The sequence below is a fragment of the Falco naumanni genome, chromosome 2 (genome assembly GCF_017639655.2).
Source record: "Falco naumanni isolate bFalNau1 chromosome 2, bFalNau1.pat, whole genome shotgun sequence".
Taxonomy (NCBI): Eukaryota; Metazoa; Chordata; class Aves; order Falconiformes; family Falconidae; genus Falco; species Falco naumanni.
In genome coordinates, this window is record NC_054055.1 from 14,481,422 (window position 1) to 14,502,347 (window position 20,926).

The window sequence follows — 20,926 nt, forward strand, 5'->3', positions numbered from 1 at the left end:
AGCTATATGAGCTCAGTTCACAGTTCATTCCTTCTCAGCATTCTTTCTCTACTTTTTCAAAAAAGAAACAATGTAGATGACCTGCAAGATGTGTGATCCTCCATCCCATTCTACAGGTTTCCAAAAGAAGGATGAAGAGCATTAAGTTAAGCTGTATACAGCAAAATATGTAACACTGCAGCCACAAGCCACTGTGTTGTCCATCAGTGTGAAGAGAAAGCCCATGCACGTTCCAATAGCTGCACCTCCCTACATATACTTTATCTCCCTTCACAAGAGGTAGTAGCATGTATTCTAGGTCTCTCTTTTTTAGATTTGAGAATCAGTCACTTGTAACTTCCCTGTACATCTTTACAATTACAAAGGAGACAGCATCTTATTTAAAAGCATTGGAAGGTATCTGTAGCTTTTGTTGGTGCCAGTGCCAGATGGGGGAAGATGTAACAGGTTTCACACTGCCTTTGATTGCAGCCAGAGGACTTATTAGCAAATTAGATTTGCTAATAAGGTCAAGGAAGCCAAAAATGCAGGAATGGCAAAGGACTTGCATTTCTTGGGAAATGGCATTAAAAAATAAAAATCAAGGAAGTTCAAAGACAGGAAGACAAATACATAGAGGTTGGGAAAGAGGTTAAGATAGAAGAAAATAAAGTGAATTGGGGGAGAAGACAGACAAACTGAAACCAACATAAGAATAAAACAAGGTATTTGAAAAAAAATGTTATAACAGGCAACTGTGTGTTCTGAAAAGATCATCATTATCTTTTATAGGTTAAAAGTACATGGAAAGAGGAGATGCCACTTTTTTCTAAATGCTGCTTCCCAATTTTGGCTAATTCTTTCCAGCATCCTCTTTTTTCCTTCCCTCCATTCTTTTTCCTCCAAGAGGAAAAAACCCACAAAATAACATCTCTCAACTCATTCTATACAACTCAGATACCAGCTTTTTCCTATATTTAGTATATCAAATAACAGGAATGCCTGCTGATGGTGCTGATTTCTGAAAAGATTGTTTCTTAACTGGAATCAACACACTGAAAATATATATATTTATGTGTATGTGTGTGTGTGTATATATGCACATGTAAGTGTATTTCAACCAGGCAAGTCTGGCTGTTGGACAGACCCAGTCTGTAACAGCTGTAGATAAAATGGGTGTAATGCGGAAACACAGTACACCAGGAATGATTTTCAGAGACACTGTGCTGTGGGAAACTGCTGCTGCAACATCTTTGCAAAAGGAAGACTATACACAACCCAGGCAGGGTTAGCTGTGCTTCCTTGTCTAGACTAGGAAGGCAGAAGTATTTCCTCTGAATACTTCCCATTTCCTGTGGACAGGACTGAGGCAACAATACCTTCAAGCCTTAAGAGTGAAAACTGGGTTATGCCCAAGTCTAGCAGAGAGACAAGAAGGAAGTATGGCAGGCTCTTGTGGGTCCAAGAACAAGATACATCACGCGTGTCACTTCACAGGAAAGAAGGAATACTGCTCATTCATTACCTTCTCTTCTGAGTCCCCTGGCTGGCAGGTGATAACTCCATCTCGTGAGCCCCCAGCAAACGTTGCTTTGCAGTTTGCAAGCCACTGTTTTCAGAGAAAAATTAAAAGAAGATATGAATAAGACCTATAGTTTGATTTGAAGAAAGGTAAGCAGTATTTTAGTTTCATAGCACGTAAACAAATAAAAATTTGCAATTGCACTTTTTGTTCACACAGACTGTGACAAATTGCTTTGACTGTAATTTAAAAAGTGTATTCCTGATTTGAATCAATGCAAAATACAGTTTATTACATTCTTTACTCAAGTACAAACTTACTTCCTTTGTAAACAAGATCAAGTATTTGAAATGCATAAACCAAGAAAATTAATTGACTACTGAAAGTTAGAAAAGAGAAGACTAGAAATATTCAAGATGCCAATGTTTTTAAAATTAAGGGATAAAACACCTACTTTTTAGTTCTGGTTCATATGTTCAGGAAGTAACATTTAATGAATCTAGTATCTGTAACATGTTTTTCTACTGAGTATTAGTTTAAACAGATCTGAGTGTATCTGCAGTCCCTTGACACAGCATAAGTGTACACATATACAAAACCAAGAACATAACATAATCCAGCATACCGAGAGCGTTGCTTCTTTCCTGTTGTTGTATGTGTCCAGGTACTCCTGCAGTTCTAAAACACTGAACTTCAGCTTTTCAAGAAGGCCACAAGAGAGCAGCTGGAGAAATGAAATCAAAAGGTCTAGTAAATGTCACTACAAAAGAATAAAAATATTCACAGAGTAGAAAGTATAGTAAAGATCTTGCAAAGAATACTTAGCTTTACAGACACTAATACTGAAAAATATTTCTATTTATGCAAAAATACACATAAATAGAATACTATACTGAAAAGTCGAGCAAAAGTTGCACCTACAATAATGTGGAATTGAAACAGTGTTTGTGTTTAACAGGTTTGCAGAGGACTTCCCTTAAATAAAATACTGCACAAAGTTTAACTAGTTGATCTCCACAGCTCTCTGATGATGTAAGGCACAGCTCTCCCACAGTCACAGCAGTGGGCCCAAGATTACACTTTGCAAGTTGCTACCTCTACAGTTCTGTGTGAGGCCACACCGTCCTGATGCTGTTGGATGAACATGGGGCAGAATGAAAGCAATGGGAAGGGCCATGTCATTCATTCCCTAATATATATTTTTATCATCCAGCTCATATCACAGTTGACTCAAATGAAACCATTAAATCTATTATTATCTTTCATGCTTTTCCTTTTCCATTTGTGGAGCCAACTGCGTCTGGTAGGCACCTGTTTTATATTGGGCTTTGGTGCACAGGCTGAAAACATCAGAACCTATGATTCTGTATCGCCCATCTGCCAGTACTTATCTAATAATATAATTCAGAAAATTAGTGGAAATATGGTTAACAACAAGAGATAAAAACTAGAGGTAGGAGGTGAGTACCTTTTTGACATATCTGTTCAGGAGCTGCTCAAAAGTGAAACTGCCAGTAAAATAACACACTGCAATGCAGCACATGCCTTTTGAAAGGAATATACTCACTGTTTCTGCATCTACAAAAAGGGTGGGGCATTCTGAACATGATGTTAACATCTGAGAAGACCTCACAAACTTGGAGCCTATTCCTCGTAGGTTGTCTCCCAAGTAACTAGCTGCATCACAGGTTAGGAAGCAGAATCTTTTCTGAATATTCTGCAACACAAAATACAGCTTATTACCTTCTTTACTCAAGTACAAGCTTCTTTCCTCTGTAAACAAATGGCATGCTTTTTTTCCTTCAGATAATAACGTGCAAAAGAGAATATCTCCCTGTAGAGAACTGAATGACAAGGGTACTGAGTAATAGTTACTATGCTGGAGACAGTGTACAGCTGGGCAGCTGTGAAACTAATTACAGAATTCATAAGAATCTACTGCTGAAATACATTCTTTCTTGTAAAGATGATTCAGTCTTTATAAAGCCTTTTACCCACAGGTAGCTTTTATTCTTGGCTGTACAGAGTTAACAGAGTTGATCAGCACATTACTTTTTCTGCCCATTCCGGGCATTGTTTTGTTAGTATTCCATGTCAAGTGGCTAATCAGATAATATAATGGACATGCTAATGCCAAACAGCAGCATGGAAAAATCAGAAAAAACCTTTTGTTTTCCTCTGTGGGAAAAACCTTCTTACTAAAACTTTTCTGCTGCTTGGTAGGACTCCAGAAATACTGCATTGCATCCGGGAATTATTATTCTCAGAAGACTTTTTTGATGTTTTGAGTCCTAAACCAGCCTAGTCTTCCAGAAACATTCTAGTGTTGATACTTTCTTTTCAGTGGCTAATACGTAAATGATATTGATAAATACACAGCAGGTTTCACTGCCAAAATATACCTCACTAAGGCCAACTGCTCAGCAGGTGGGAGTACCAACTGCTCAGCAGGTGGGAGTAACATGAAAATATTTTTAAAAATAAAAGTATGCAACATTTTTACATGATTGTAATAGGCATTTCTCTGAGAAACATAAGTTAGGGTGTGTATCACCGCAAGCATGCCTCACTGGAGAGAAGTGCTTCCCAAATACCAATCTGGATGACAGACATATAAATAGCCTGTTACCACTCCTACACCGGAGCACTGAAGTTAAGTACCTAAAATCAGGTATGCTGAATTCAGACTTTATTGACAATGGAATCTGCTGGATTGAATGATTTTTTTATTTAAAAGCTACATAAGCCCTCATGTTGTAGGTAGGGTATACACTACCAATAATTGATAAACTGGTTAAAGAGAAACTGCCTTTACAGACTAATCTCATAACTGCTTATTAGTGAATCTCTCTCTAAAACATTTGAGCACAGTTAAGATTGGATAGATTCATACTTGTCTTACTATAGGTTTCTACCATCTTACTTCAACACAGACACAAAGCACTATGCATGTCACTCAGCACATGGTTTAGATTCTCTGCTGCACCGAGTCTGTAGCAGAGGCAAGAGGCTCTTCTTACTAACTACCACCAAAATGATTATTTTTATGAGTAACTAGCAGAATCATCTGACTCATAGGCCTTGGCGACAGTTGGGAGATTTACTGCTACGATGTCTTCTGAAAAGAAAGATACAGTCTAAGTCTTAGTGAAATTGTTGCTGTAGATCTCTAGAAAGAGATCTAGATTTGATCCTAACCAACAGAAAAGAGCTAGCTGAGACTGTAAAAGTGGAAGGAAATTTAGAAAGACAGATTATGGAACAGAATCCAAGAGATGTTGGTTGAAAGGGACCTCTGGAGAACATCTGATCCAGCCTTCAACTTGAAATGGGACTATTGCCAACACTAGATCAGGCCAGCCATGGCTTTGTCTACCTGAGTCTTGAAAGCTCCAAGGTCAGAGCTTCCTCAGGCTCTGTGGGCAACCTGTTTAGGTGCTGCAGTGCCCTCCCAGGGAAAAGTAATTGAGTTTATGAAACTAAGGCAGTGGAGAGACAGATTACAGAAATAATACAACCAACTTCAGTGCATTCAGAATTTGCAGGAAGGAGCCATTAAATAACTTCACAGGGAAAGGAGATAATGAGAGGTAGCCATTCCTTTAGGAAAAAAAATTAAAAAGAGGGCAGAAGCACATGCCGCACCAAAGATAGAAAATATATCAAGACATACATCTGTCTATAATCACAAATATTAACTCAGGCAAATACTCATGCAAAAAAGAACAAAAAGTGAAACCGTGTTAAATTACTAACTTGGGTACAAAAAATAGCATGGCAATGTAAGCACAAAAATCAGAGAGGGAGATGCCAAATAAACTAGTAAGAGAAAGAGAGAATGTCAGCAAGTAAACTAGAAATAATTAAGAGAAAGGCCAAGGAATCATAATGGAGAGAAATAGCTGCTAACAGATGCTGTTGAAAAGACTAATGTGTTTAATGCCTTCTTTTGCATTATTGCTCCCAGAAAAGGCATCTGTGTACAGGTAACAATGAGACAGGTGAGAACAGATTTTGCTAGTAATGGCTTGGATATTTCTACATCTTTGCAAGTAAGAGAAATTCATGCTATGATTGTTATAATACTGGGTAAAGAGTTCTAAAAGCCATAACAAATATCTTTGAGAACTCAAAGTACACAGGGTACTGCAAAAAACTTGAGGAAAGTAATTATCACAAAAAACCAAGAGCAAAAGAGTTAAACACAAAGTTCAGGAAGTAGGGGAACATGCAAGAGATGAATAATAGGCAATACAGATTTGGTCAGAATGAATCATATCAAACTAACTAATTTTCATGAAAGGCTAAAATTTTCTGTTAGGAGGAGAAGCAGTTGGTATGTTAATTGTTAATTCATTTACTACCTTAGAAACAAGGCAGAAAAAACCCAGTCTAGAGGTAACTAGGTGTGCAAAACCATATTCAGGAGTTAATTATCAGCAGCTCACACTCCAGTTGGAAAGATAAATTGAGTAGGATTCCACTGGAGACTATCTGAGGCACTAACAAAGTCATTATGAAAATACTGAGTAATGGAATATGCAACATGCTTATTAAATGCATGGACAGTTGAGCTGCGGGGTCTGGCAACTCCTTGGAAGCCAGAATTAGAATTCAGACTGATCTTGATACACTGGAAAAGCAGTGAAGGGAAAAGAAAGAAGGACAAAGTTGTACACCTAGGATGAAACAATCCACAAAGCACGTTCAGGATGGAGAATAACCAGGAAAGCAGAATTTTTTAAAACAAGATCTGCATACTAGACCAGGTTACAAGTGGGAAATAATTAACTGTATTCTACCGTACAGCAGATAGCAGACGGAAGTTTTTAAACAGGAATACCTTCTGCAAAATAGGCGATCATCTTATAGTCATTGCTAGTAAGAACTTATTTAGGCTGAAACACAGAACCTGCTCTTGCTTCTCAGACTAACCGAAGACAGCCCATACCAACTAGTGAGAAGTTGAGAAAACGCGACATATGAGGAAAACTGAAAAATCTGAAGTTAAGAAAAATTTGGGGTAGGTGAAATCGTGGTAGTGGTCTTCAAATATAAGCAGCAACTGCAAAGAAGAGAAGTACCACTGCGTATAGAGCAAGAAGCCATGGACATAAAACACAGAAAGAGAAGTTTTCAAGTGATAAGGGGTAGTCCATTTCAAGCATCCAACTACCTTGCCTGGGAATGCTGTGGAGTTCCATCTGCACCTAAAGGTTAAGCACAGTCTAGAGGAAATGGCTAAGAAACATTTGACCAGAATGGAAGTTATAGTTGATCCTGTCCTGGGCAAGATAAGGAACATGAACTCTTCAGGTCCCTTCCAGCACACATCTACTCATGTATTTTAACAGTTCTGGTTTATTTTATGAAAATAACTTCCTCAAAGCATTTCAGTCACGGCTTCATCAAAAGCTGACCAGTGTACTGTCTAGATTCAAGAAAACATTTTCTTCCTTTACTGCTTTCATTTTCAGATATTCATAAAAGTATCAATCTACAACTAAGAAGATAACAGTCTTGAAGAGTGTTTTAAAATATTAAAATGTGAAAGAATAAGAGACTGTACTTTGGTATCTATGTATAGTACTTAATTGCATATATTTATTTTGCAATTATATGGACTAGCATTTCTATAAGTTACCATCTCAGCTATGTCATTCTGGGTGCAGACTACAGTGTCTGAAATCTTTCAAACAAGATCTGAATGCAGTATCTACTTTATGACATGGGACTACTGTAAATAATGCCAACTGCCAGCATATTAGGAATACATATATGCCTGTATATAGTTGCTGTGCTTTATGCCACTGTAAATAACAACAAAATAGTCTCAGAATATTTTCTTCTTAACCTCACATTTCCTCTACTGGTAAGAGCACTTTTCATAACAAAAGGGCGCAATTGTGGAAACTACTTGCTAGCTCTCAAATCTACTTCTTTTGGAACTTGCTGGCCTGCTGGAAGACATTTGATTCGATGGAATACAAAGAGGAAGCCGTAAATATAATTCAGAGACCTCTGAGCTATGACTTGTTTATATCAAAAGCACTTAAATAATTTCAGGAATTTTAAACAAGTTTAGTGTGTTGTGGGCAAACAGCCAAGAAGATACCATTAACATGATGCAGGCTGAAATGTAGGTGCCCTGGAAACTGCACTTCTTTCACTTCACCAAGTATTTAGTTGACAAGCTCCTCCAAACAAGGATTTTGTTTCTCAGTTAAATATTTTGGCAGCACTTTGCGTTGCAAGCCTAGCACACATTGGGCTTGTTTCTGAAACTTCCTGTTGGTGAGGGTCAAATGTCTTTTAAGCTAGCGGATGAATAGCAAAGTTTGATGGTGCAACCAAAACACAATTCCAGACAAGCTGGGATCTTACAAAAAAAATCTGGGAAAATAATACTACTATGTTTCAACCCTGAAGAGAACAAAGCTATTTTTATTAACTAAAAATATGGCTGTGACTCCAGCTAGAAAATTCTGGTTTGTTGATACTATTACCATATTTGATTTATTTTTTTTTTCACCACTGTTATTCAAGTTTTGCTGTTACTAACATTTTTTTTGAGACCAGTATTGTATCTTTCTCCTGCAGTATCAACTGAAGAAAATGAGTAGGCTATCTTCTGAATATAGGGCAAGCACATCAGCAGACGTAGTGTCTGCATGCCATGTTTTAGAGTTAAAAAGGTACTTTTAGAGTTAAAAAGGTACTTTACAGGTAAACTTTAGGTATTGTGTTACACAGCATCATTGATTTAGTTTTCAGAAGTGTGACACCAGTTCCTTTTCACCTCTTCAAAGAGAACAAATAGAACAAATAGCTCTCAGAACACTTAAACGGGGCTACTAACCTCTAGGACATAACAAAAGCTGAAATACACATCATGAAGAAAAACAGGACTAATTTTCAAAACTGAACTGTCATGCACTCAAGTCAGTACTGTTTTTTTCCTTCCAAACAGTTCTTTATCAGTGTTTAAAAGAAAGTAAGGCACCCATCTTTACAGTGGTGTAAGGTTTAAAGCAAGAAACTCTGTAGCTAGAGAAGACGTGCAATTAACTCCAGTGGGGCATAGAGGAAACAGGATGGAGAAGAGAATCTTATTGAATGATGCTTCTTTCTTATAAGGATAATCTTAAAGATATGAAAAGATCTTAGGATTTTATATTTATTAGTGGGGTACCCATTGCTAATAAAAAATTGTATACCCTGAGATCATGGGTACTTAAATTCTACATGAAGTTGCCTGGCTGCTGTGTACATCGCTGCAGCATGCTAAAGTTACTGCAGCTGCCTCATATAAAGCAAGAGAAACAATTAAAAAAGGCTTTAAAACTAATTACAGGTAGAAACAGTCATTCCTTAGAACAGCTTTTACATTTGACTCCTTTTTTTTCCCTATCTTTTTGCAAGAGTCTTATCTTTGTGAGCGTACAGTGTTAGAAATGGGAAAGGTATTTCTAGTCTTCAGACTCAGGCTGTGGAATTTATATTACATGATGGCAGCTGGATATTTCTGTACAGATGATTAGGTACACAATATTTAATACAGTTGACATTTACATGGGCATGGTCAGATTTCAACAGTTTGAGATGAAAGAACAGATTAACAATGGTTTGAGATGAAATGGCTCTTTCCTGTCTCTTGCCGTTATTTTTTCAGGCTGTTTGTAAAGTACTGAAGAAAATACTCTTTAAAGTGGATCCATATTTTAAAACATTATCCCCAAACCTTCAAGTATGAGATACATACTGGTTTTATGACAAAACTGGTCCTAGAAGACAGTTCTGCAGGAAAACCTAGTACAGTAATTCTGCAGCATGCAAAATTACAATGGTTATATACCTAGCAGTTCATTACTGGTACTACCATAAAGAACCATCCTAACAGCCACAATCTAAACATTTTGATTTTGCATCTTAAACTTATTTCCTCACCTTAAACAGGGAAGAGAACACATGAAATGTATAAACTGCACAGGAACCATCGGAGTCGCACATGAGCTGGTTGATATGACTACGCCAGGCTTCTTCTGCATCATCACATGCTGCTGGCTGAAATGCAGCAAGGATGGCAGAAAAAAACGGTGAGGGAGGAGGGGAAGCATTTCGATCAACATCTCCAAAACTAAAGGAGAAAAAAAAATACAACAAGCCCGTGATGAAAGAAGAATACCAAGAAAGTGGCAGATAAATTACTCTGTAACGGAGATATAATCACAGGACAAATTACAGCACCTTTCTAAAAATATTAATGGACTTTCAAATTACGTTTGAAGGATGGCAAAATGTTGGCTACAATGCAAAACCCCTCCAAATCAGAATCCTTATCTTCAGGCCATTAGCATCTCAGAATACTTGAATCGTTTTATCCTACGATTGTTCAGAGGAAGAAGGCTGAAACTTCACAGGAGGATGAAGGCCATGAAGAAAACCTCTTTTAGCAAAACTTGGTTTTAGTAATGTAGAGCAGAAATACTGAGAACAATCTCACTGAGTACCAACATTATATATACTGACCTGTTTGGTTTCCCCCCAAGGGAATGGATTGGAGAAGACCCATCCCTTCTCCACACTGTTCTTAGGACAGAGCATTATTCTGGCACTCCACAGTCAGTGAAACAGGCTGACTACCATTTTTAAAGGGCACTAAGCTACTTGATCTTGTGTGTTATCCTTTGGGACGGAGAAATAACTTTCTATGGCTCCCAAGAACAGGAACTGTGGTTCTGAAACATGTGGCACACAGACAGGGAGCGAGCGTCTTTATATATCCTAATTCTTTCCATAAATATGGGCTAATTGTAGTCTACTCAGCATCCAAAATCTGCAAGAGCTCCATAAGGCATGGAAAAATCTTGATGCCTTGTTGCAACATATACTGGGGTCCAGCCACACTCGCCAGCAGCCTCAAGAGTATACAGATGGGATTTTTGACAATATGTGACTTCCTTATGACCCGTAAGAAATCAGAAAGATTAATGCATGGCTGATCTGCTGAACAGCTAACTAAGGAGTATTTCCAATATTGTGAATCTTTAAAAATCCTTTTTCTTCCTTTTGATTAGATATATTACATCTATAATGACTAACTGCACAGATGTATATAAAAAAACGTATCTTGTTCTTCCTTGAAGATCTTGGGGGTTTTTTTGAGTTGTATGATAAATATGCAGGTAATTAGGTAATTGTCTTCTCACTGCTCTAAACTTAGGAAAATTTTGTAACTCCTGTGGGCAAAACAGCCATTCCATTAACTTGTTACCACTTTGCCGTACAGTGTAAAACAATAAAAGAACTTGCATGAATAATAGCAAGTACCTAGCAAGAGCAAATTGTTCCAGCCTGTCAACTTTCTCTTCGGTCTCTGTCATATCCAGACTAAGGCTATCACTGCATTCGAACACTCCAGGGAGTTCATTTGTAGACCCCGAAAGATCATCCTCATGGACTGCTGTATCTTGTTCTTCATGTACAGTTTCAACCTAGGGGAGTGAATGATGATGTCTTAGAAAAACAGCAAATTAGTAAGTTAATTCCACTAATAAATAGAAAGCATTTAATGAAAAAATCCACCTGACAACATGTTAAATTGCACAGATAAAAAGCCACAGATCATAAATTACATGCATCAAGTTATACTTCTTCAAAAATACCGTATTTGCTTAACTTATTTTCTTGGATCAGTATTATTTTTAAGGCGTTTTTTCAACTTGATTTGTCTAGAGAAGAATTTCAGATTTCAACGCATTTGGCAACATAGCAAGGAGGATTTTTTTCAGGAAAAACAATAGCATTCTTGTTACTGTCAGGCTGTCCTTGTCACTTATCACTTTGTAGTGTCCAAGAGTGTATTAAAGCCTCTTAAAATTGAAAACTATCACTGTCTGAAAGACTCTGTGCATGTTTTGAATTGATAATTATTTTTAGCATGTAATTTACATAATAACTTCCATTCAAGAGGAATCCAAAGCATTCTACAGGCCATTAAAAGGATTATGTTTCCATTATTTCCTTCCTTTTTCATCCACTAGCACCTAAAGGTTTTGATTTCTTTTTGAAACTTTCCAGTTTCTCTTGCATTTTTAGTCTGAACAAATTTTGTTTCAGTTTTAATCTTTTAGCTTTTGTCTGTATGATCCACAGCATCCTGCAAAGCAGTTCTTGTAGGGATGACTGCAGTGGGTAGCTCAAACTCTATCTTTTTTGGGGGGGGGTATCTTGTAAGGTGTGAGTTTATGCACACAGGTACATGTGCATGTACATGTGTTGGGAGCTGCTAGGGAGGGAAATCTGTGGCAAGTGGAATTAAAAGAGAAAAGTGTCCCTCTGCAGCTCACAGACCTGCTTGGATCCTACCGATAAATTCTGTCGATTTGTACTTCTAAAACTTAAACAAGACTCATATCACAAAGGACAGCATCAGAAATTAAGTAGGAGAAAGGTTTTTTTGTTTGTTGTTTTCTAGGTGAAAGGGACAGGAATATTCCTGAGTTCAGGGTGGATGAAATGAATCAGGGTACAAACCATGTTGAAAAGAGAAATGAAAGCTATATAGTTAAATCACCAGAATAGGAATCAGAGCAGCTGACAAGAAGCATAAATGTTTCATGCTTCTTCAAGAAGTAGTTAGTATCAACTACTTTCAAATATGAACTATTATCTTGAAAGAACCATCGGTTTGTTCACTGCAATGATGGTATTTGTATAAATAAAACACATTTTGATGTGATAGGGTAAGCGAGGAAAAAGGAGGAAGCAAACACCTCCCAGTCACTGGACTACTATATGATGCCCAAAAAGAAAAAAAAAAAAGTTACCTCCAAATATTCATGCAGGATTGGAGTACACTTCCAGAAACTGTTCAGTTTAGATAACTTGAAAAATATATAAAATAGCATCATCTGAATCTTTGTATCCCTCATAGCATTATCCATCACTGCTTTCGAATCCCTTATAAATACTACCTTAATTATTGTGATGACTATCTTTACCAGCCATTAACAATAATACCTGGATTTTGGCACTGAAACATTTGAGAAGAGGCTTAATCAGTCTGTTGCTCTCATTCACTGCATCTATTTAAAAGTTGAAGTGGTGTTTTGTTTGCTTATAATGTGACAACTGAGCATTTCTGAACAGCCCTGAAGTAGTAACAAGAATTTTCCTCTGCATTGCTGACATATCATCAGCTGTCTGAAAATAAGAACTCAGAGGAAAAGAGAAACAGCATAGAGTTCAGATTTTCTATTATAAAATAAGTAAAAACTGTTTAGGTATAAGTTTCAAGTTTTCTGTCTAAAAATTTGATTGCTTCTTCCTTTAAGTAAGTATAAACCCAGGCATTTTAACTTTGTTTCTACTGACTCAATTTTGTTTTCAGTAAAAATACAGAAGCATAAATACCAGAAGAAAATATCTTTGATGCAAAGAACACTAAGAAGGCATTCTGTATAAAGCTTATAAATTCAAACATGTCTGTAACACTTGTAAATCCCTGTCAACTTGGGTTATGTATTTCACCAATATCAATCCTGTACCAGGACTAGCTGAATTTGCCTGTCAGTCCCAAAAGAGACTGCTGTGATTTTACATTTTTTACTTATTTACTTTTTCCAGAGCTTTTATTTTTTGATGAACACTGGCACATGGGTATTATGACACGAAAGGAATTTTCACACTAAAGATTCTAAGACCCCAGGCAAATATGAAACTCATGTACTATCATTTGCAAGTCTTCATATACATACAGACCAACAGCTGCTGCAGCTTGATGCATGAAACTAGTCACCACCTGCAAACACATCTGTTCTGACTGCAGCTTCCTGAACTGAAATTCAGCCAACTTCTGCTGCTTATGGTTAAGTGGTAACCTGTCTACTAACAGTTGTTTTGACAAAACATCATGAGTTTACCTTTTCCACAGCCATTATTTCGAGAGGTTCCCCTCCTTTCCTATCCTTACCAACGTTTCTGTCCTCTGGTCCCTTATTCCTCCTGGGGAAGTTTCTGACACAAAAAAGCTGTTCAATATTCAGGACAATTCCAACCTCCTTTTCTATGACCTCTTCACTAGAAGTTTCCATTACTTCTGTTATATGCAGTGCTAGCAGTACTGTATCAGTTTTTTGTATGACTGCATTCAGAGGGGACCAAGGATAAGAACTGGCCAATGATTACACAAGACATGTTCTTCCCCTGCTCCATTCTCTTACACTGCCTTTTCTGCAGAAGCTACCTGATCTAGACATGACAGAGAAAGCTTTACTGGTAAGGCAACAGGGTCATAAAACCACTAACCTCTCTCCCACACCCCACCCCAGTTTATATTTCTGGAGAGACATTGAGAAAAGTAGGTTCATCTGATCTCCCACAAAAAAGTATTATCAAAGAGAAAATAAAGAAGCCATCCCAAAGTTGATAATAATTTACCAACCTTACTCTATGTGCATCTTCTGATACAACTGTGTGAAATAAACTGTGCTGAACATGGTTGTTGTAGCCTTGCAAATCCTGCCCCCTCCGCCACCCCAAGATGGCTTAGTATTGTGGTAATGAATTTAAAATTTCTGAGTGTCTGCCAAAATGCAAGAACTGAATCCAGTGCACACAACTGCACAATAGGTTCCCACATACAAAATATCTCAGAGAATACATGCGTACACCCACCACATGAGCTGGCATATCATTCTTTTAAATCGGCATGAAGAACAAAAGAATATTCCCATAGGGTTGTAACTTGTAACCAGTTCATGAATTTGTCTTCCAATCAGCTTGTAGTATCTTGGTGTATATGTAGTGCAATATACTTCAGAAACGATAAATAAAATCTTTCAATGGAGGAAGTGTAAATAGAAAGGAAAGGGTATGAATGTGCAGGAAAATATGAATATATTGTACTATGCCACTACATACAGGAAATCAGAATGTACTTTCACAGATCAAATGCTTAGTAAAAATGGAAGTAAACTAAACTTGTTGTAAAAGTGTTATGTAAAATACAGTCCAGTTGGAAAAGAAAGTAAAAGTGTATTCACCTTGGATCCTTCAGACACTTGGAGATTATTCACATCAGGCAAAGACACATTAAAGCTGGACGTTCCTATATTAAAATGATGAGGGTCTGCTGAGGTTGCATCACATGATGTAGAAAGCGAGTCAATATGATTTGTATCCTCAGATGGGGAAAGATTTATAATCTGTTTAAAAGACAACAAAAGCACAGAACTGAGTATATAGCTACCCTACCACACACATTTTATGAACATGCAAAGCAGACATTTTCCTAAAGGGTAGTGATGGTGGCTTTCTTAGTTTGCACATGAACATTTTTTCAATCATAATTGATTTTTCTATCATAAAAATTGCATGCAAGCATCCCAGAAGTGAACAATGAAAACCTGACTCAGTTAACCAAACTGGAGTCTTGCCCTTAAGTATTAGATACATCAGAAAGATTTACTACTGGCCAATTGTGCAAAACTGTCACCTAGTTTTTGCGTGCCACCCCCCAATTTCAGCTGGTTAGATTGCACCTGGATGAGAAGAAACTTAAAGCCCAGGTTATTTAAAACCACAATCCTATCTTTTCTTAAATAGCAAGTTTGCAACTTACTAGGTCTGAGTTCTCCAAGATTTGGCTGGTGGTCAGGTCCTCCTCCTCTGATGACTCATCGGAGTCCTCGTGGTTCATTTTGTTCAGGCTGGGTGTGCTTCCTGAGAGCTGGCTCTCTTCCAGCAGCTGCATGTCACACTTGTCCAGGCTATCCAGGGACCGTCTGCGTACTCCCCAGTTGAAGTTGTCCATGCTCTCACCCTGAAATCAGATACAGGGTCAGCTTCCTTGATTTGAAACTCATCATATACAAATCATTAGATCAAAGTTAGCTCAAAAAATGTTTTGATGTAAAAATATAATACAAACTTCATATAAGCATTATTTTGTTTGTTCACCTGGAGAAAAGAGCAGAAGCATGGAAATGACAGTTAAATGAAGATTCAGTCTTTTCAGTATTAGGTGTTTTTCATGCATTTGCTGATTTAAGAATTTGTTTTTGTAAGTCCATACAGACACACACCTAAATACTGGTAGAGCAATGACAGGCAAAAAAAAAAGTTTGGAAGCAATTTTAAGGGATTCTTCCATGATGTTTAGAAGTATTAGGAGCACAGTTCATAACAATGGTTCAATTGCAAAACATATGTTAAGGATTTTAGGATCTTCGCATTATGTACATAACCGTAATGATGAGTAGATTTGAATGAACCCTTCATTACACACAAAATGTAATAGCCAAAGAAGCACACTTCTTTAAACTTTTATTCTAGGCCCTTATTGCTTATTTTTGTTACTTGAATTTATTTGATTTCTTTTAAACTATACTTTGAGAATAACCTGATTAGCATTGCCTGAGATTTCACATTTAAAACAGAACAAAGTCAAATGGACCAAACATTTTATATTGACTTTCAGTTCTGATCCCACATGCAGTTTCATAAAGCCAAGTGCATTAAGCAAATTGTGTAACTATTTGTTAGGCTTGTGAACCGATACAAAGAGCATTTGATTTCGTCCATGTATAAAAATGACAATTAGTTTTCCACTGTTTTTCCATTTGTTTACTTTATGTATTTTCCAGTGGACTGTATCCAGTGGACTGTTTTCTCTAATTGCATTAATTCTCTTGCTCCCTTCTTCAAGTCTAGTCAGATTCCTCTCCTGCAAATGCAGGAGCGTGTCCACAGCTGCTCCTGTAATGGAACCACAGAGGCCAAAGGGGCCTTACACAGCATCAAGGGTCTACCCAGAAGCACCCAGTTGCAGTTTTGGGTACTTTATCTAGGTGAAAGCCCTCAACCTTATATCAACAGGGGAAGGAGGTTTATAGAGAAAATGTTTCTTTTTAAGGCTCAGGGCTGACTGTTTAAAACAATATTCTACAAGATGGCACACTTAAACAAGCAAACCAACTGCTGAAAATGCAAGTTAACAGTAATCCTTTAAATACAAATTTGACAAAAATACAGTTCTGCCTACAAAAATCAGAATTATTATTATTATCAAATCAGTGACTATATCTCCTGGGCTTATGCAGATTAAAATTATGTGCAATCATAGAGAAAGAATTCAGTAAGGTCCCTTAAGCAGATCTGTAATTTTAAACACTTGAGTACTCTCCATTCAAGATTACTCAGTCATTTACTGAACAGGGACCAAACTGCATAAAGTGCAATTAATTCAGTGGCAATCTTACCTCCTTAACAATAAAAAAGAATTGCACAAATAGATCTTATTTTGCATTATTGCCCTTTAATGCAATGGACTGTGGAATATGATTAGAAAGAGGAAAAGTTCAGTTTTATGACACTAAGCTCAACGTTCATGAACAAATATGAGGAAAAAAGAAAAAAAATATATTTTTTTAGGAAAAAGACAAGGCAAGAATTGTAATCCACAAGAACATTTAGAACTAAGCAATGCACTATATTCAACAGCAAATGAACATGACATTGCTATGAAGGTTGAGACATTATTGGAAGAACCCTGAGTTTTCATTCTGGGACTGGGATCATATGGTAGTTTTGTGCAGGAAGAGAACAGAACACATTTAAGATTTAAAAAACCAGGTCTCTCTAAATCATAACAATGACTGTTCAGTTCCCAGCTATTTATTTTAACAAATCCTTTGGCTGTCCATCTTCCCCCACAAAGGCTGGAGGACACATGCAGCAATGAGACATCCTCCACAAACACATCAGTTACTGAAATAACAAGTAACAAAATGACATAAATAAGCAAGCAAGCAAAGATGACTGTCATCACACCCTGATCCTCATGATGCCTAGTACAGCTACCAGCAAACTTTGCAGCCAGTGTCTATGGGAATATTTCTTGCTGCAGTTTCATTCTGGGATGTCTTAAAGAAAGAAACCAGCAAGAAGAAGGAAAAAGGGACACTTCCAGGGCATGCAGGTAAAAGTGGGAGTGAATTAAAAGTGAGGGGGTAAGAGATATGAAATACTGTATAACCCAAATACCCATAGCGTTTGGGTTAACTTAAGCTTGCTACAGGGGCACCCAGAATCATACTGAATTTAAACAAGAGGTCAACACATGTCTATGAGGATGGGGTTGTTCCTATAGTCTCTTAAGCAAACTTTCTTTCACAGTTAACAAGGAGGGAAGGTGTATTCAAGAACTTGTTCATTTTTATCTACAGTGGGAGCAAAGCTATCTCCTATCTGAAAAAGCCACCAGTAACAAACATCAATTCAAAAGAAAACAGTCACATATTACAAAAGTGTCTGGCCAGCAGTGAGCAAGTATGGCTTCCCACAATACCCACCCTCTGGCAAAGGAGCCAACGTGCGCTTGCAGCCACTTTAAACATTAGGACAACCCAGAGGAAGGAGAGACACAGAAAGGGCAGTAAAAAGGGAAGTAACCTTGTGTGTGGGAGAGCAGTGTAGCTCCTCCACAGAAGTGGTAAGAATCATGCAAAGCTTCTTTCACACAAGTTTTTATCCTGACTGTATTGACAAGGTATGCCAAGTTAATGGAGTCGCACAGGTATGGTAGGTATAGGCAAAGGTACTGTTGAACTGCATAGTAAGGCACTGTTTCCATGTGGTTGTATCTTTTAGACCACACGCATTTTGAGACAAAGATTTTTTTGAGGCTGTGTTTGCATAATAACTGATGTACAAACTGTCAGAAACAAATATGCAAAATACTGTTGTTGCTGATTTTTGTATCACTTGTACAACTCACTATGACTCTCTATCATTTCAGTTCTCTCTATCCATCGATTATCTGCAAGTTTAGGTCCCAAACTGGCAATGACTGATGCACCTTTTCAGTTTTCTTTACATAGTAAATGAGTACAGCAAATTTAGGAGTATACAGCTGAATTACATTAAGCTGTGTGAATTAATTAATTAATTCCATTTAATTCAGGCTGGTAGGCAATGATCTAAACTTTCTGAAGAGGTATCGGCTTTAGCAAGGTGCTAACAGAAGCCAATATACCACATCTGAAAGCTGGAAATTATATATCATTTTCCCATGGAAACAAATGGACCAAATTTACCATATTATAAATAATAAAGTTTTCTTTCGATTCTATGTACTATTCATGCACAAAGATACTAAAAGCAGGAATGGCTCAATCTGAAAAAAGTTGATCCTAGAACTAAGATATTTTACAATTTGTGAAGACTGTTGCACATGTCAGAGAGAAACTTAAAATGAAGCAGAATTTTTGAAAAAGACCTTAAAAATATTTCTAATACAAGACAAAAAATGAAGCACCTGTCAGAAGTGCAAGCACACACATACCCACCCACCTATGCACACACTGAAGAGGGGGAGGGCAACAACGAAACTACAATGTTATTCTAGAATACAAATTTGCAAGAAGACATAAATGCTGGCACATCTGAGTTCAAGTAGCATTCTTACCTGAAGTTCCTGGGTAGCAGATATAACAGACAGAAAAACAAATAGAAAGAATCTATGTAAAATTACTGCATTAATAAATAATGACATCACAGACAAACATTGGCCTACAATTGTAACTAAAATTATCACAGAAACTTCAACTCTTCAGCCTATCTTTTAAGTCTAAAAATAACCATTACTTGCTTTCACATCTTCATGAAATTTCAAACAAGTACATCTTGTGGTCTGGGGATGATACAAGCATTGCTGGCCCGTTTAAACCATAAGGTTGTTTTTGAAAGACTGTGCCCTTGCGCGCTTAAATTTTCTAACATTGTTTTATTAATATTTATGAATATATCAAATTCAGACCTGATGTAAATGATACAGTTAAAACTCACTTGTTAGAGAATATAGAGTATACCTAGTCTGGTGTACTAGGTTTGAATTTGGCTAAAGTATCTATTTATTTGTAACAGTAGTAAGTCAGTCTGGACTAAACCTTGGAATGCAATGTCTCAGATCCACAGCAATGTAAAATCTGTATTAAGTAAAAGACTACATTTTTCATTGTGCTTCACATAAAACTAGACAAACTTAGCATCTGTTCCACAACCAACTTATGACAATTAGTATATCAATTAATTTGGGCCTCAGTCTTGGCATTAGCCACATATATAAAACATATCTTTACAGGGTCACAGTACATGAAGGTAAACTCATGTTGATAGGAATTGTTCTGCACATTTATATGTAATCTGTATATGGTTTTAACTGGTGAAGAGAAAGAAGAAACTCTTGAGTTTCACTGGACAGAAAAATATCATGTGATATTTAGTCAAAACTGCAGTCCTAAGTCCTTGTAATATCTTGAAAACACTGAAGACACAAAAATTATTGCAGCTGGTATACTTTTTGACAAACAACCTGGCATTGCTGTTTAATCATTTACCAGTTTGCAACATTAAAGCTCCTTTATAGTATCTGGCTAATGTATTTTCAACCATTGATGCAAACTGATTTTTTGTTGGTTTTTTTTTTTTAGCAAAGTCATGAGCAGCTGTGAGCCAAAATTACTGTATTTTGACACAGAGATTCCTGACGTGGAAAATAAGGACTCTGCAACCTCTCTTTCCACTCCTTCCTTTCTCTTCATTGGAAAAAAAAATAAAATTCAGATGTGTGTGAGTTCACACCTGAGGGGTCTGTTTACCTTAAATTATTTTATTGCAGTAATTCAACCAGGGAGAAAACTGATTATTTCTCCTTGTTCACATGTTCTCAGGGCTAAGAGTAATGCCTGAGAGAATTTATGTTAAAGTCTAGTTCAGATTATGACAAGACAATTTATTAAACTGTTAAGTTTGCTGAACATCTGAACCTTCAGTACTTCAGAAGAGCTAACAGTTTCTGAACTTTTAAATAGCAACAGAATTGTTAGACTTGTTTGGCAATGGATATTCATTTTTGGCCTTTCCCACTCAAATAGAAAGAAACACTTGATATAAGCAAGGTTAAAGGGTGTAGCCACCACAAATTCAGCAGTTCGGGAGTTTCAGCTCAAGGTGAGCTGACAGGCTTCACCTGCCAAGACCTGATCTGGGCCCTCAGGGTTCTGTTTAGCTCCTGCGTGAAATTATGAAATCACAGACACCTAAGCAGAATGGAAGGTACATCTCTCTAAGCGTTAGTGATTTCATCAGCAGTCGCAGGAGTAACAACAGCATGAAGGCCTGAATTCATGTTTTGGAGGGTTACTCATGAACTAACAGACTTGCAATGATTTCATTTTATCGGTTTTCAATCAGCAAATATATATTTGTTAACAATTTAGAACTTTAAAAAATGTATTTAAAATAATTCACTGAAAAGGTACTAGAACAGAGGCTTTATCTTCCAGTAACAGTTTTGCAGAGTTTCCTAAAGCAGATCCAGAAAGGAAGGGTGTGGTAGCCTCTTACTGTTATGCTACTGAA

At 37.1% G+C, this 20,926-nt stretch overlaps 1 protein-coding gene across 6 annotated transcripts in view; it reads right to left on the bottom strand.

The window, feature by feature from the left end:
- The window catches only part of FRY (FRY microtubule binding protein), a 217,443-nt gene that overhangs the window by 11,431 nt on the left and 185,086 nt on the right, over nt 1-20,926 (bottom strand). For 3 of the 6 annotated variants that reach the window (XM_040583936.1, XM_040583934.1, XM_040583932.1), the window contains exons 52-59: nt 18,972-18,980; nt 15,126-15,326; nt 14,548-14,709; nt 10,832-10,995; nt 9,449-9,638; nt 3,069-3,218; nt 2,127-2,225; nt 1,505-1,588 (exon numbers count right to left, since the gene is read on the bottom strand). In XM_040583936.1, coding sequence (XP_040439870.1) covers nt 1,505-1,588; nt 2,127-2,225; nt 3,069-3,218; nt 9,449-9,638; nt 10,832-10,995; nt 14,548-14,709; nt 15,126-15,326; nt 18,972-18,980 — 1,059 coding nt within the window. Of the gene's footprint in view, nt 1-1,504; nt 1,589-2,126; nt 2,226-3,068; nt 3,219-9,448; nt 9,639-10,831; nt 11,018-14,547; nt 14,710-15,125; nt 15,327-18,971; nt 18,981-20,926 lie in introns of those variants that run through there. The other 3 variants (XM_040583935.1, XM_040583933.1, XM_040583938.1) reach the window with 2 other exon arrangements.